Genomic DNA, 13,691 nt, shown 5'->3' with positions numbered 1-13,691 from the left:
AATAAAAACTGTTTCAATTTAACGAATAAACAGAAAACAAAAAACAGATGATATCCAAACTCCCAAAACAATAAAATTGTTAAGGTTTCGGCGAGAGTTTGCCGTCAATTGAAAACAACAAAAATCGAAAATCAAAGTTCAACAATCGATTTATTTATAGTTCTTCAAAAAGGCATTGTCCGAATCAAAAAAGTACAGATATAAATGAAAGGCGAGATAATATTTGCTATGTATTTTTCCTACTTCATTTTCTCAAACATAATATACACAGTTAAATATTTTATTGTTTTATTAATATTGCAACTAAGTGATAGAATTTTTTTAATACAAAACAAATATAAAATCATCGAGAAATAATTGGAGATAAACATTTTTTTATATACTTGTATATATACTTAATAACACAAATCATATAATAACAAATTCGTCCAATTTTCTGAAATATATTGACTGAAAATGCAAAAACTCTTCCCGGCCCGATTTTATACATTTAAGAACGAATTTGAACGAAACTTCAGTATTTTACGGCTAACATTATTATTTATTGTTGTACGCAAATGCATTACGATCTCAAAAATAAGTTCAACTTTGTCGGTTACGGCGAAAAAATTCTATAAATAACTATAATCAATTTCTGATTTCAATAAAAAGATTACTTAATGAACAGATCAAGTGTTGATCAAAGATCTACAGTAGAGGCAGTACGGGTCGTTCTGACAATTTAAAGTGAATGTTACACACCTTCTTATGTAATCTAATAATCATTTGTAGGTTTCTGTTGATGTATTTATCATACGATCCTAACGGTTAAAAAGTCACACAATATCAGTCAGTCATATGTAATTTTACCTTTAATAAAAATGTTTCCTTGGTATTTTGAAAATTCAAAGTGACGAAATCATTTTTAATATCACCTTCACTCTAATATATCATACTACCAATACTGCCTCTAATTGTGTATTAGTTAGCTTGAAAAAATTTAACTTAGTGAATAAAAAATTATAAAAACATATTTCAAATTTGAGAACGAAATTTAAATTTTTTTTTTTTTGCTATTTTAAAAATATATAACATTTTTTCTAGAATAGAATTAATTTTTGAAACAAAGAAAATTACGAACCGTTAATATTTTTTCAGCTAATTATTTAATTATTTTCAATGATAGAATCATTTGATGCTGTCATGAATTAAAAGTAATAGATCAAAATTTTTTTTCATCGACTTTAAACATTGTCAAAAATTCAGACATAAAAAATTAAGAATATTTTCAAGAAAAATTCGAAAATAATTATTAAGATGAACGTTGTTGCACATCATACTCCCAAATTACATCATCTTATTTTATACCATAGAAGTTCTTTTTTTTTGTCTTCAGTCATTTGACTGGTTTGATGCAGCTCTCCAAGATTCCCTATCTAGTGCTAGTCGTTTCATTTCAGTATACCCTCTACATCCTACATCCCTAACAATTTGTTTTACATATTCCAAACGCGGCCTGCCTACACAATGTTTTCCTTCTACCTGTCCTTTCAATATTAAAGCGACTATTCCAGGATGCCGTAGTATGTGGCCTATAAGTCTGTCTCTTCTTCTAACTATATTTTTCCAAATGCTTCTTTCTTCATCTATTTGCCGCAATAACTCTTCATTTATCACTTTATCCACCCGTCTGATTTTTAACATTCTCCTATAGCACCGCATTTCAAAAGCTTCTAATCTTTTCTTCTCAGATACTCCGATCGTCCAAGTTTCACTTCCATATAAAGCGACACTCCAAACATATACTTTCAAAAATCTTTTCCTGACATTTAAATTAATTTTTGATGTAAACAAATTATATTTCTGACTGAAGGCTCGTTTCGCTTGTGCTATTCAGCATTTTATGTCGCTCCTGCTTCGTCCATCTTTAGTAATTCTACTTCCCAAATAACAAAATTCTTCTACCTCCATAATCTTTTCTCCTCCTATTTTCACATTCAGTGGTCCATCTTTGTTATTTCTACTACATTTCATTACTTTTGTTATGTTCTTGTTTATTTTCATGCGATAGTTCTTGCGTAGGACTTCATCTATGCACTTCATTGTTTCTTCTAAATCCTTTTTACTCTCGGCTAGAATTACTATATCATCAGCAAATCGTAGCATCTTTATCTTTTCACCTTGTACTGTTACTCCGAATCTAAATTGTTCTTTAACATCATTAACTGCTAAGAAGTTCTTATAAATGACTAATTAGGATTTAGAAATAGAGAATGATCACTCGTATGATTTACATTGGGAATTATCGTCTTTCAAAAGCAAGTAAAGAAGTAGAACACTCGCTTATGGATCATGAATTACTAGGATTTGTGAAGTTGTATAAAGTAGGAAATCGGGCCAGCAAGAGTTTTTGCATTTTCAATCAACATATTTGAGAAAATTTGACGAATTTTTTATTATATGATTTGTGTTATTTATAATATATATATATATACACACACACAAGTATATAAAAAAAAATGTTTATCTCCTATTATTTCTCGATGATTTTATATTTGTTTTGTATTAAAAAAATTCTATCACTTAGTTGTAATATTAATAGAACAATAAAATATTTAACGGTGTATATTATGTTTGAGAAAATGAAGTAGGAAAAATATATAACAGTTATTATCTTGCCTTTCATACATATCTGTACTTTTTTGATTCGGACAATGTCTTTTTGAAGAACTATAAATAAATAAATTGTTGAATTTTGATTTTCGATGTTTTCAATTGACGGCAAACTCTCGCCGAAACCTTAACAATTTTATGTTTTGGGAGTTTGGATAATAATAACACGAGATTAAAATCTATTTAACATGTTTTATGTTAATTTATTAAAATACAACAAAATACGTTTTATCCATAAAAAAGTTGAAATTTATGTTGCAAAACAAATATTTTCGTTAATTTTGCGAGTTCCCATACTCGAAGGAAAACATTCAAGTAAAATTAATTTTTAAGAAAATATCTTTTAAGTGTAATAATAAATTTTTTAAATCTGATGTGGACACTGCATGACTTGCTTGTACGCCTATTAATTACATAAATACAATTTTTGCTGCACATCATTTAAACTTATTTCATTTGAAAGTGAGAATAGCAAAATACTAACACGCATTATTCAATTATACTCGAGAAAAATGGCCCTAAAAAATTCTTTAGTATTTTATATTAGTTCATACATTAATTTTGTTTCACGTCGCTCAAGTAGATATATGGTGAAAGTGGGAGCGTGTCGAATCCGTATCCGTCAACACATCGGTTTGAATCCGAATTCACATATATATATATATATATTTTAACTTTTTTTTTTATTTTTAATTTAAATATATTGATTTGTTAATAATTATTAAACTCCTGATTGTAAAGATTTTTAAATTAAAATGAAAATTTCGTAAAATGTTATTTTACTAATAACTTCTGATTTTTTTCATATTTTTTTATATTGTTATTATTGAATTGTTATTTTATGTTAGATTATTTTACAATCAGAGAGAGGTTAATAATTATTAATAAATCAATATATTTAAGTTAAAAAAAAAAATATATGTATTTGTAGTCGGATTTAAACCGATGTGCCTTCCCCTTGTAAGATCTGAATATTTCATTAATTAAAATTTTATTTGGCTATAACTCTGAAATCAATGAAATTAAGTACCGATTATGATACATCGTTGAAAAGCTCTCAACGAGGGCTTATTACTGCAGTTAAGAAAAAGTCCAAAATCCTAATGTTTAAAAATTAAAAACCCCGCTTTATTTAGAAGTCTGACTGTATATGCATTTTTGGCCCAGTCGATTGCAATCAAAAGGGGAGGTGCACGACTACATGGTACAACAGTTCTAAATACAAAATTTCAACATTCTACGGCTAATCGTTTTTTGAGTTATGCGAGATAATACGTACGTAATAGATATTTCTGTTGAAATCTAAAAATCGATATTTTTCGCGATTTCAATACTTCCTTACTTAGTTTCTGACAAGGAAATAAAAAATAACTTTTTTGAATCGGACAATGTCTTTTTGAAGAACTATAAATAAATAAATTGTTGAATTTTGATTTTCGATTTTTGATGTTTTCAATTGACGGCAAACTCTCGCCGAAACCTTAACAATTTTATGTTTTGGGAGTTTGGATAATAATAACACGAGATTAAAATCTATTTAACATGTTTTATGTTAGTTTTGCTAATTTTATTTTACGATTTTTTTTATATTCATTCATACAGTTGTGAATAATTGTAATAAAACTTATTTATCTGATATAGTTATGAAAAAAGAAATAACACTTTTAACGTAATAAAAAAAACACAATTTTATTTACAATATCGGTACATATTTGAAAGATCGTACAAATTTTTATTAAAATTGTAACTTAAGTAAAATATGTAACAAGAAAAATATTTTTAAATTAATTTTTATGTTATTTATAATTTTTATTTTAAAAAAATTATTTTAAAAATATTACAAAAAAAACATGAAAAAATGTGTAAAATTTATGAAATGAAAAACTATTTTAAAATAATTAAATATATTATTTAATTATTACATTCTTAAATATTGTAATAAATTCCTTAATGTTGTGGATAATACTGAGGATGATATGGATCATACGGTGCGGGTGCTGGTGCTTCGGGTTCTTCTTTCTTAGGTTTTGGAGAATACGGGTTCTTTATTGGATCCAAGTTCAAACTGTAAAAAAATAATTTATTTAAATTCATCTTAATTATAAATAAAATATTTTTAAAATAATTATACGTATACAGAATTTTCTAAAGACTAATTATACTTTCTAGTGTAGCTACAAATTATGTGTTACAATTATGTAACTATTCAAAGTATAGATCGTAAAACAGTGTAAAATGTTCATAATATCTTCTTTAAGGATCTGGTAAGAAGTCGGTTGATGTTAACCTGATTATCCTAAATTAATTTAATATAATCAGTTTTTAAAAAGTAACCTCGAATATCAACGATCCATCGATCGAAGAGCTCTCGGTACCGCATCCCGTGACCCGATAGAAGGTGGCAGAGCATTGTTATAACTTAATAAAAATTTGTGACAAGTAACCGAATCGGTGAGTTACATAAAAAATGAAAAAATAGCATTTTTTATTTACTAAAGGCAGATAAATCTGCCGAACTGAGTGTAGCGAACGCTTTGGGAACTATTCTTAAGAATGTTGTTGAAGTTTTAACGGTTATGAAATGAGACAACCACTGACCGGTATTCTGAAAAATTTCTGTGAAAACTCTCACAGCCGTGGTATGGAATACGGATCTTTATGAATTCTTATGATGGTCATTTTTAAAAATTAACATATCCTTCTCGAGAAACCAATTTAGACGCAAATTATTATAAATACACTTTTTTATTAAAGTTGAACGAACGTAGCAGCTGTATTCGGAAATTGTCTTCAACTTGGCAAATTGGAAGAAACTCTGTACAAAGATTATGGACTCTTCTATATATTACTTCTTTATAATTCTTTTAACTTTTTCACTTTATTTTAAGATTATATTTTTGTTAAAGATTTGCTAGTAACATAATTTGGAATGGAATGGAATGCAAAGTTGGCAGGAGTCTATTACTCCCTACTTTATCGCAGAACCTGGACAGAGTCCCTTGCTGCTGGATCATTCTAATCGGGCTTGTTTTTAAAAGGGTTATTTTTTTAATCTCGGATCTAATTTTTCAAGTTTTGTCTATTATTATTTTAGTGAATTTAAGACGGATTTAATTGCATTCCAATCCGTTGTTAAACCAGCGTTATCGAACCCATTTCATGGGCCGACCGCGGAAGGTTAGGCTTATAAAGCCTGTCCTCCCGACGTAATTCCCCTTCAGACCGTCCACTGAAGTCCTTTCGGTGCTAACTCTTTAATAGGCTAGCAGGAATACGCCACAACGAGGCACTAGCTATAAGGAGGGAGCAATGCGTCCCCTTTTCCGGAGGAGTCGCAATTGCTGGGATAATTTGTCTTACTGTAAGTTTTTTTTTTTTTTAAATTTAGACCGCGTTTTTGTTTTATGCGCGACTTACCGTGTTTGACGTCTTCAAACTATATAACTCGCGAAAACTTTTCACTCGCGACCCCGGAAACGCGTCTGACGCACTATTCCGTTTATGGCTCATGCGATATGGAGGCCCCTAAGCCTGGTTTGTCGATTTTTAACATAATTTAGGATGATTATTTATGAAAATTTAAGTACGAGGTGTGTGAGTAAAGTAATGAGATTGGTAACACTGCGAGCTATCTGGAATCGCTGTGTCTACCAATCTGTGCCAGACCGGTTTGTTCATCCCTTTCACATGCTCAGTACGAGTTTCAACTCCGTTCAGCCAACACATTATTTTTGACAGCGCCATCAGTGAAGTTGTGTTTTTGTTGTGTCTTACGAAAATGGAGCATCGGAATTTAGAACGACTTGGGGAATCTGCGAGTCTGACGTTGAAACAGACCTATGAAAAACCTCACAAAGGAACAGATGGACAATCGAAGAAACTTGTGCGTTGATCTTCAATCGAGGATTGACAGCGATCAAGAATTCTTCAATCGTCTGATCACAGGTGATGAATCCTGGATATTTTAGTACGATCCTGAAACAAAGCGGCAAAGCGAAGAGCGGCACACTCCGTCATCTTCTCGACCGAAAAAATGTCGAATGGGTAAATCAAATATCAAAACCATGTTGATTTTCTTTTTTGAAAGTAGCGGTATCGTGCGTAAAGAATTTGTTCCTCCAGGACAAACTGTCAACCTAGTGTTTTACAAAGGTGTCCCTGAAAGGCTCATGAAAAGAGTTATTCGCGTGATACCAGACATTGCAGACAAGCTGATGCTTCATCATGACAGTGCCCCGTGTCACAGGGGTCATACGGCCATTTCCATCAGGGAATTTTTTACCTCAAAACGCATTCCTACGGTTCCTCAACTTCCCTATTCACCTGATTTGAGTCCTTGTGACTTTTTCCTTTACCCGAAATTGAAACTTGTCTTAAAAGGACGTCATTTTTGAACTCTGAAGAACATTCAAAAGACTGTGACCGACCAATTAAAAGCCGTACTAGTAAGAATGGGGAAAACGACTCCGTCGGTGCATAGCTTCCCAAGGGAATTACTTTGAAGGGGATAATATTGTTGTTTGAAAAAAATGAAAACTTTGGTAAGTAAAAAGTCAGTCTCATTACTTTTCTCACACACCTCGTACGTGGAAACATCAACAAACAAGTTTTAAACCTGTTAAAAATTAAAAATACACGACTGCTCAAAAAAAAAAACGTTGCTCTTTAATATAGGTTATTAAAGAGCGTGCGGGTGACAATTTTCTATATAGTATAATTTATTTTTCTTAATTTTTTAAATTTAGTTAAACTCACACATATTTATATAGCCTGTGACACTTCCTTTTACGTAAGGATTGCAACGCGAGGTCATACATCTAAATCGGTTCATCCGTTGAGATGCTATGGTGGAACAAACTTAAATACATACATATACCCTAAATACATTAACTCCTTTTTGGGTAATCGCGTGAGAAAGTTTTATGAAATAAAAATGAAATATGTCAATTGCACCCTTTTCTTTAAACGAAATAATAATAATAATAAAATTAAAGTATTGAATAAATCGAAAAAAGTAATTTTTAAAAACTTTTTAAGAGCATAAAATTTTTGTTAATAGAAATTCCGTTCGGACATCTACGAGTGTCAATGGTAAATCTAAGTAAGAAATAATAATCCGGTCTAGCGATATTTTAACCGCAAAATAAATTGTATGGCAAATGCAGATCAAAACTTAAAAGCAAAGCTTATATGTATCAAAATGATAACATTTTTTTTTTTTTTGTACCAATTATAAACATATCAGCAGAAAATCAGCTGTTCACCTTCATTATTGTATAAATGGATATACTGGGTTCACATTCGCTGTTACTATCGTAACCAGAAATAATAATTAAAATAAAACGTTAACGTGTTTTTCCCGTTAAACATAAAGCATTTAAACGTGTTTTTTTAAAAATATAAAGCATTTAAATTAACCGAAGAAAAACTTTCTTATTTAAATCATTTAAATATCAATACCTATTTAAAAATTTTAAATTATATGTAACGCACTCCTAGTTAAAAATTGGCTCGCCAAACCACTTGTTTTGCGTTTGACTCTGAATACAACACTCCGATATGAAGTGAAACATATCCTCTACCGTTCTGCTATTACATAACGAGCAAAATATTAAAATTTCTATTGAAATTATCAGTAATAAAGTCTATTCATTATTTACTCTAGATTTATAGTCGTACACAGTAAGACTATATCTTTAATCATTAACCTAGTACGTTATACATTTATTTCCAAATGCTTTCAGTATTATCTTACGATTAGTATTATTTTATTTAATATTAATGGTAAGTGTTATTTTATTAATGCTCAGTATTATTTTATTCATTATCAATCATCACCGATTCGGATAATAGCATTGAAAATCAAAGTAACCAAACGTGTATCGCATGCCGAGGTAGTGCCTGGAGAACCCGACCGGTGATCAAATCATACCCCGGCGCCTTCATTGGATGTATTTCATTCTTAATGACTGACTGTAGAAACCTCGTGTACTGTAAAGCGCGTAATCGGCCAGGACAAAATTGTAAAAAATAAACTTTACCTTTAAAGTAAAATGACATCTTAGTTTTGAAAATTAGTTGAAAAACATCGATTTAATCTACTATAATCAAGTTCAGCATAAACAGATAAATTAGGAATGTGGCGGATAGATGGGAAAAGGATGGGTAAAATCACCATTTTTTTTTTATTTTTTTTTTTATTTTTTTATTTTTTTTTATTTTATAGAACATATTTTGTTAATCTTGATTAGACCTTTTCGTTTATACAGAATATCAAAACCTAAAACAGAAAAATCTTACTCTTAAAATTATTTCAAAAAATTTTGTGAATTCTACCTTTAAGTTTCTTAATTCTAGGCTACGTGATAAATATTTTTGAAATAAAAGTATTAATGTGATTTTTTTTCAAGTATTATTAATGGAACATCATTGTAGTAACTCTTGTAAAGCCGAATATCTTAGCTTATATCTTTATGCGCAAGATAAAAACCGGCAATTCATTTTTCAATTATTTTTAAGCTCAGTTTGTATCTTTACGATAAAATAATTCCTTTTTGATGAAAAACAATAACGAAATTATGAATTCCAAATAATTTATTAAAATACAACAAAATACGTTTTATCCATAAAAAAGTTGAAATTGCAAAACAAATATTTTCGTTAATTTTTCGAGTTCCCATACTCGAAGGAAAACATTCAAGTAAAATTAATTTTTAAGAAAATATATTTTAAGTGTAATAATACATTTTTTAAATCTGATGTGGACACTGCATGACTTGCTTGTACGCCTATTAATTACATAAATACAATTTTTGCTGCACATCATTTAAACTTATTTCATTTGAAAGTGAGAATCGCAAAATACTAACACGCATTATTCAATTATATTCGAGAAAAATGGCCCTAAAAAATTCTTTAGTATTTTATATTAGTTCATACATTAATTTTGTTTCACGTCGCTCAAGTAGATATATGGTGAAAGTGGGAGCGTGTCGAATCCGTACCCGTCAACACATCGGTTTGAATCCGACTTCACATATATATATATATATATATATATATATATATATATATATACTTTTTTTTTATTTTTAATTTAAATATATTGATTTGTTAATAATTATTAAACTCCTGATTGTAAAGATTTTTAAATTAAAATGAAAATTTCGTAAAATGTTATTTTACTAATAACTTCTGATTTTTTCATATTTTTTTATATTGTTATTATTGAATTGTTATTTTATGTTAGATTATTTTACAATCAGAGAGAGGTTAATAATTATTAATAAATCAATATATTTAAGTTAAAAAAAAAAATATATGTATTTGTAGTCGGATTCAAACCGATGTGCCTTCCCCTTGTAAGATCTGAATATTTCATTAATTAAAATTTTATTTGGCTATAACTCTGAAATCAATGAAATTAAGTACCGATTATGATACATCGTTGAAAAGCTCTCAACGAGGGCTTATTACTGCAGTTAAGAAAAAGTCCAAAATCCAAATGTTTAAAAATTAAAAACCCCGCTTTATTTAGAAGTCTGACTGTATATGCATTTTTGGCCCAGTCGATTGCAATCAAAAGGGGAGGTGCACGACTACATGGTACAACAGTTCTAAATACAAAATTTCAACATTCTACGGCTAATCGTTTTTTGAGTTATGCGAGATAATACGTACGTAATCGATATTTCTGTTGAAATCTGAAAATCGAAATTTTTCGCGATTTCAATACTTCCTTACTTAGTTTTTTTGAATCGTTTTAAAAAATACAAAGGTACAATCATAATTCTCCATTAACAAAGTTGTTATTTTCTAGGAAGGGGTTGATCATTTTTGGCTAATTCATTTTCCGAGAAATGTTGAAGGATAAGGGCTGTCAAAAAATTAAGGTTTTTTACGTTTTAAATGCAACGGGTAACTTGCGAGATGGATTTAAATTTAAAATAGATCTAAAAAAACTTTATTTAAATCAGAAAAATATTTTTTGTTACCATAGACTGTTGGAGTGGTTTAAAGGTGTGTTGACGTAAAAAATATTGATGATTAAATCTTCCATTAAAATACAAGCCAGCACACATATATGTTCATAGACACAAACGTGCGTCTGACAAAAATTGATTTTTTTGGACTTTGGAGCATTGGAAAAACTATTTAAAAAAAATTAAATTTGTTTTTATTTTTTGGTTAAATTGTCTGTTTTTTAGTTTTTTTAACCGATTTATATACTTTCTCGTTATAGCTATAACTGCTATAGCGGCATATATCCCAATAGCTGAGAGAGTAAAAGTGTAAATCGCGTATTACCTCACATCCCCCCCCCCGCAAGTACAGTGTATGATGAACGTCCAGTTATATTAAAAAAAAGCAAAAAAAAAAAAAATGATTTAGTATACTTTACCAGTACAGTCGACTAAATAGCGGTAATCATAACTGGACTTAGAGATGTTTAATAATTCAAGGATAACGAGTTATTAAGTTTTATACTTACTTATATAACCTGGGAGCATCTGCACAGTTGACATTATACCACCAATCACAAGCAAATTCATGTTGATTAAAAAGTGTTCCGTTTGGACAAAGAAACGCTGCTCCTTGATGCCCTTCTCTGCCGTCATGGCAAACGTGATAAGCCTGAAAAAAATAATATTTGACGTTTACGATCGTGAATTCTTATACATTTTTTTTTAAAAAATTATATCAAAATTTACATATAATAAAAAATGTATTATTCATTTCAGAGTAAGCTTTTACGAGTACAATAATTTCCAACAACATTAAAGAAGTGAATCGGATAAAAATCAATGCGTGCAAAATAGTATGGATCGAACTTAAAATAACAGTGATGAATAAAGAATAAATAAGCTGGCAACGATGTTACTGAACTTTACCGGAATACGAATAAAGAATTTTAAATTTTATCCTTCCCAGTGATCGTTTGAAATTTTTTTCTCGATGATCTCGCTACGTAAGCTTGTGCTTGGGAGATGTTGGGAATCTAACCGGGATTCGAATCCGGGACCTCCGGATAAAAGGCCGAGACGGTATTTTACACTTTACATTTTTAATTAGTTTCTTATATATTTATTTACTTATTTTATTATCTAAAAATTAATAATAATAATAATAAGATTGTGTTCTGGATTTATTTGTTAAAAAGTTTCAAAAATTCGCATGTCTGATCTTGCGCTAAGGTGTTCTGTCTTGTATCATAAATATAGTTAACATTTCGATAATAATATTTTCGGCTATTTTAGTAAATATTGTAGCTTATCAGTTCTTCCTGCTTTTATGTAAACATTCACCGATTTATTGTTTCCTATCTTCATTACTTTCGTTTTCTTAACGTTCATTTTCAAACTTTTGTTTGCGTCTTTTAATTTTTAAATCATCAATCGAATACCTCCCACCAAACAATTGTAACCAGCAATAATAAGAAAAGCAAGGGACGGAGAACAATTCCCTAAGACACTGCCTTTTCTACATCTTGAAATGAGAACCTAAATTTTACATGTATATCATCAAAAGATGAAAGTTTTCGTCAAAAAACTATTTTTCACGGTCGGTAAGAATTGCCTTTAACAAATTATTATAAGTAGCTCCTCTGATACCACGCTTACTAAAGTTTCATCAATAAAAATATGAAACTAAATTTGAAATCGCAAAATAATCAAAATCGAATCTTTTTTTTATCTAATCGTAATTTTTCAAATTTTTTTAGAAAAGTTCTTCGATTCCAGCCTACTGTTTTGAGATAATTTTAATAACAACTGAAGTAATTAAGAGCCATTTCAAATTTCTCATTCAGGTCTGGTTAACTTTTAATCTTTTTATGGTAATTTTTCCAAGGTTAAGAATTATACTGGCATTGTCCTTTTTATCTATTTTGTGTTTCATTATTGTTATTTTTTTAAATTTTTATTTACGTCTAATCTATTGTTGGATTAGAACTAGATTTTTTATTATGTCCTTGTAAAATACTAAAATAGTTTAGTTGTTTTCAATGACTGGCATATTATAATGCCGTAATTTACAATCTACTTTCATTTTTTTCCTAATAGTTCGACTGAATTAATTTGGATTGTAATTATTTTTTTCCATTATATTGCATTATATTTTATTGCATATTTTTGTTTGTTTTTTTATTTATGTGCAGTTCGTAATATTTGTAGTTAAAAATTTTTAACGTCTGTACTTTACATTTTTTTCTTTCTCTGGCAATTGTTCGTGACACGCACAGAGTAAAGTTGATTTTTTTAAATTTCTCTAGTTTGGTTCAAAAGCAATGGATAACAATAATTCAATAAAATTTAATTTAAAGACTTATATTTCATCATTTTTTTAACTAGTTCTTAATTGTCTTGATGGAAATAAATTTTTTAATATTTTCTTGTTTAACTATTATAATAATACTAGCGGACCCGGCAGACGTTGTTCTGACGCGGCATTATTCTGTAATAAATGCACACACATTTTTTTGTCTTCAGTCATTTGACTGGTTTGATGCAGCTCTCCAAGATTCCCTATCTAGTGCTAGTCGTTTCATTTCAGTATACCCTCTACATCCTACATCCCCAACAATTTGTTTTACATACTCCAAACGTGGCCTGCCTACACAATTTTTCCCTTCTACCTGTCCTTCCAATATTAAAGCGACTATTCCAGGATGCCTTAATATGTGGCCTATAAGTCTGTCTCTTCTTTTAACTATATTTTTCCAAATGCTTCTTTCTTCATCTATTTGCCGCAATACCTCTTCATTTGTCACTTTATCCACCCATCTGATTTTTAACATTCTCCTATAGCACCACATTTCAAAAGCTTCTAATCTTTTCTTCTCAGATACTCCGATTGTCCAAGTTTCACTTCCATATAAAGCGACACTCCAAACATACTTTTTCAAAAATCTTTTCCTGACATTTAAATTAATTTTTGATGTAAACAAATTATATTTCTTACTGAAGGCTCGTTTAGCTTGTGCTATTCGGCATTTTATATCGCTCCTGCTTCGTCCATCTTTAGTAATTTTACTTCCCAAA

At 29.5% G+C, this 13,691-nt stretch overlaps 1 protein-coding gene and 1 long non-coding RNA gene across 2 annotated transcripts in view; one reads left to right on the top strand and one right to left on the bottom strand.

Annotated features, from left to right (window-relative positions):
* LOC142327362 (uncharacterized) overlaps positions 1-13,691 on the top strand; it is a 288,215-nt gene that overhangs the window by 200,327 nt on the left and 74,197 nt on the right. The gene's annotated exons all lie outside the window — the stretch shown is intronic.
* LOC142327825 (uncharacterized) overlaps positions 4,600-13,691 on the bottom strand; it is a 43,804-nt gene continuing 34,712 nt past the window's right edge. Inside the window, exons 3-4 of the mRNA XM_075371164.1 lie at positions 11,144-11,286; positions 4,600-4,717 (exon numbers count right to left, since the gene is read on the bottom strand). Coding sequence (XP_075227279.1) covers positions 4,600-4,717; positions 11,144-11,286 — 261 coding nt within the window. The remainder of the gene's footprint in view (positions 4,718-11,143; positions 11,287-13,691) is intronic.

Source organism: Lycorma delicatula, chromosome 7 (assembly GCF_047948215.1).
Source record: "Lycorma delicatula isolate Av1 chromosome 7, ASM4794821v1, whole genome shotgun sequence".
NCBI classification, from domain to species: Eukaryota; Metazoa; Arthropoda; class Insecta; order Hemiptera; family Fulgoridae; genus Lycorma; species Lycorma delicatula.
Note: the sequence above shows the minus strand (reverse complement) of the source record. Positions and strands in the feature narration are given on the sequence as shown.